General features: G+C 43.7%; 1 protein-coding gene across 1 annotated transcript; it reads right to left on the bottom strand.

Annotated features, from left to right (window-relative positions):
• Window positions 1–11: 11 nt before the first annotated feature.
• On the bottom strand, window positions 12–794 carry LOC104279978 (olfactory receptor 4D1-like; the record flags this gene model as incomplete). Its single annotated transcript, XM_009877466.1, has 1 exon — window positions 12–794. A coding segment is annotated over exon 1 (783 nt), but the record flags the coding sequence as incomplete, so codon positions are not given.
• Between the last annotated feature and the right edge of the window lie 398 nt (window positions 795–1,192).

Genomic DNA, 1,192 nt, shown 5'->3' with positions numbered 1-1,192 from the left:
GTCTTGAAAGGCCAAGCATAGATGAATATTCCTGGAATAAATGTTATCCTTATTGCCATTATCTGAGTTGTGCAGGTAAACAAAGCTTTGTGCTTTCCTTCAGTGACTTGCTTCCTGATCTTGACTAAAATGACAACGTACGAAATGAGCAGCAAGGCAAAAATTACTATGAGGAGCAGCCCACCATTGGAGACCATCAGCAGCTCCGCCAGGTAGGTGTCAGTGCAGGCCACTTCCAGGACTTGTGGGGCATCACAGTGGAAATTGTCCAGGGTGTTAGGACCACAGTAAGGTAAAGGAAAAAGCAGAGAAATCTGTGCTGCAGAGTGAATGAATCCACCTGCCCAAGACCCTGCCGCCAAACCTAAACACACCTCACGGTTCATTATGGTCAGGTACTGCAAGGGCTTGTGGATAGCCAAATACCTATCAGCTGCCATCACTGTGAGAATGAAGATATGAGCACCACCAATAAAGTGGAAGAAGAATATGTGAAAGATGCACTCCTTGAATGGAACAGTTGTATTTTGGGAAAGGAGACCCGACAATAAGATGGGAGTATTCACTGATGCTGAGGTGACATCTGTGAATGCTAAGTTGGCCAGGAAGAAGTACATGGGTGTGTGCAAGTGGCAGTCAGTGATAACAGTAGTGAGGATGGTGATGTTTCCCAAGCAGGCCATCAGGTAGAAAATTAAGAAGACCAGGAAGAGGAATTGCTGGATCTTAGGACTCTGGTTGAAACCCACGAGGACAAATTCCTTCACAGGACTGGTTACATTCTGTGACTCCATTCATGACATCTAAGCATTTCTGTGAGAGAAACAATGTAGAAGGGAGCCTGAAGAAAGTAAGCTACTCAGCAGCACAAGGGATGATCTTTCCCCTTCTCTGGCTCAGAAACCTCTGTCTTGGTTTCTCTGCATTTTACAGTGGAAATTTGTTCAATGGAGGTAGTTTCAGTGCCGGGAACTGTTTTCTTTGATCTTCAGTTTTACTCATTTGCATCTATAGCCTTAAAATCCAGTGTAACTTTACAATTAATTGCTATCTTCAACAGACTTCTGTTTCCCCAGTAATGCAGGCTTTGCCCTTTCCTCACTGCAACAGAACTTATCTCTAAGATTAAATTTTTCCATTCACACATCAAGAGCCCTTATTCCACGTAGAACTACTTTGCAGTTTCAGAGTT

The sequence above is a fragment of the Apaloderma vittatum genome, unplaced genomic scaffold (assembly GCF_000703405.1).
Source record: "Apaloderma vittatum isolate BGI_N311 unplaced genomic scaffold, ASM70340v1 C11838018, whole genome shotgun sequence".
Lineage (NCBI taxonomy): Eukaryota > Metazoa > Chordata > Aves > Trogoniformes > Trogonidae > Apaloderma > Apaloderma vittatum.
The sequence above is the reverse complement of the archived record's forward strand: the minus strand, read 5'-3'. Positions and strand labels throughout refer to the sequence as shown.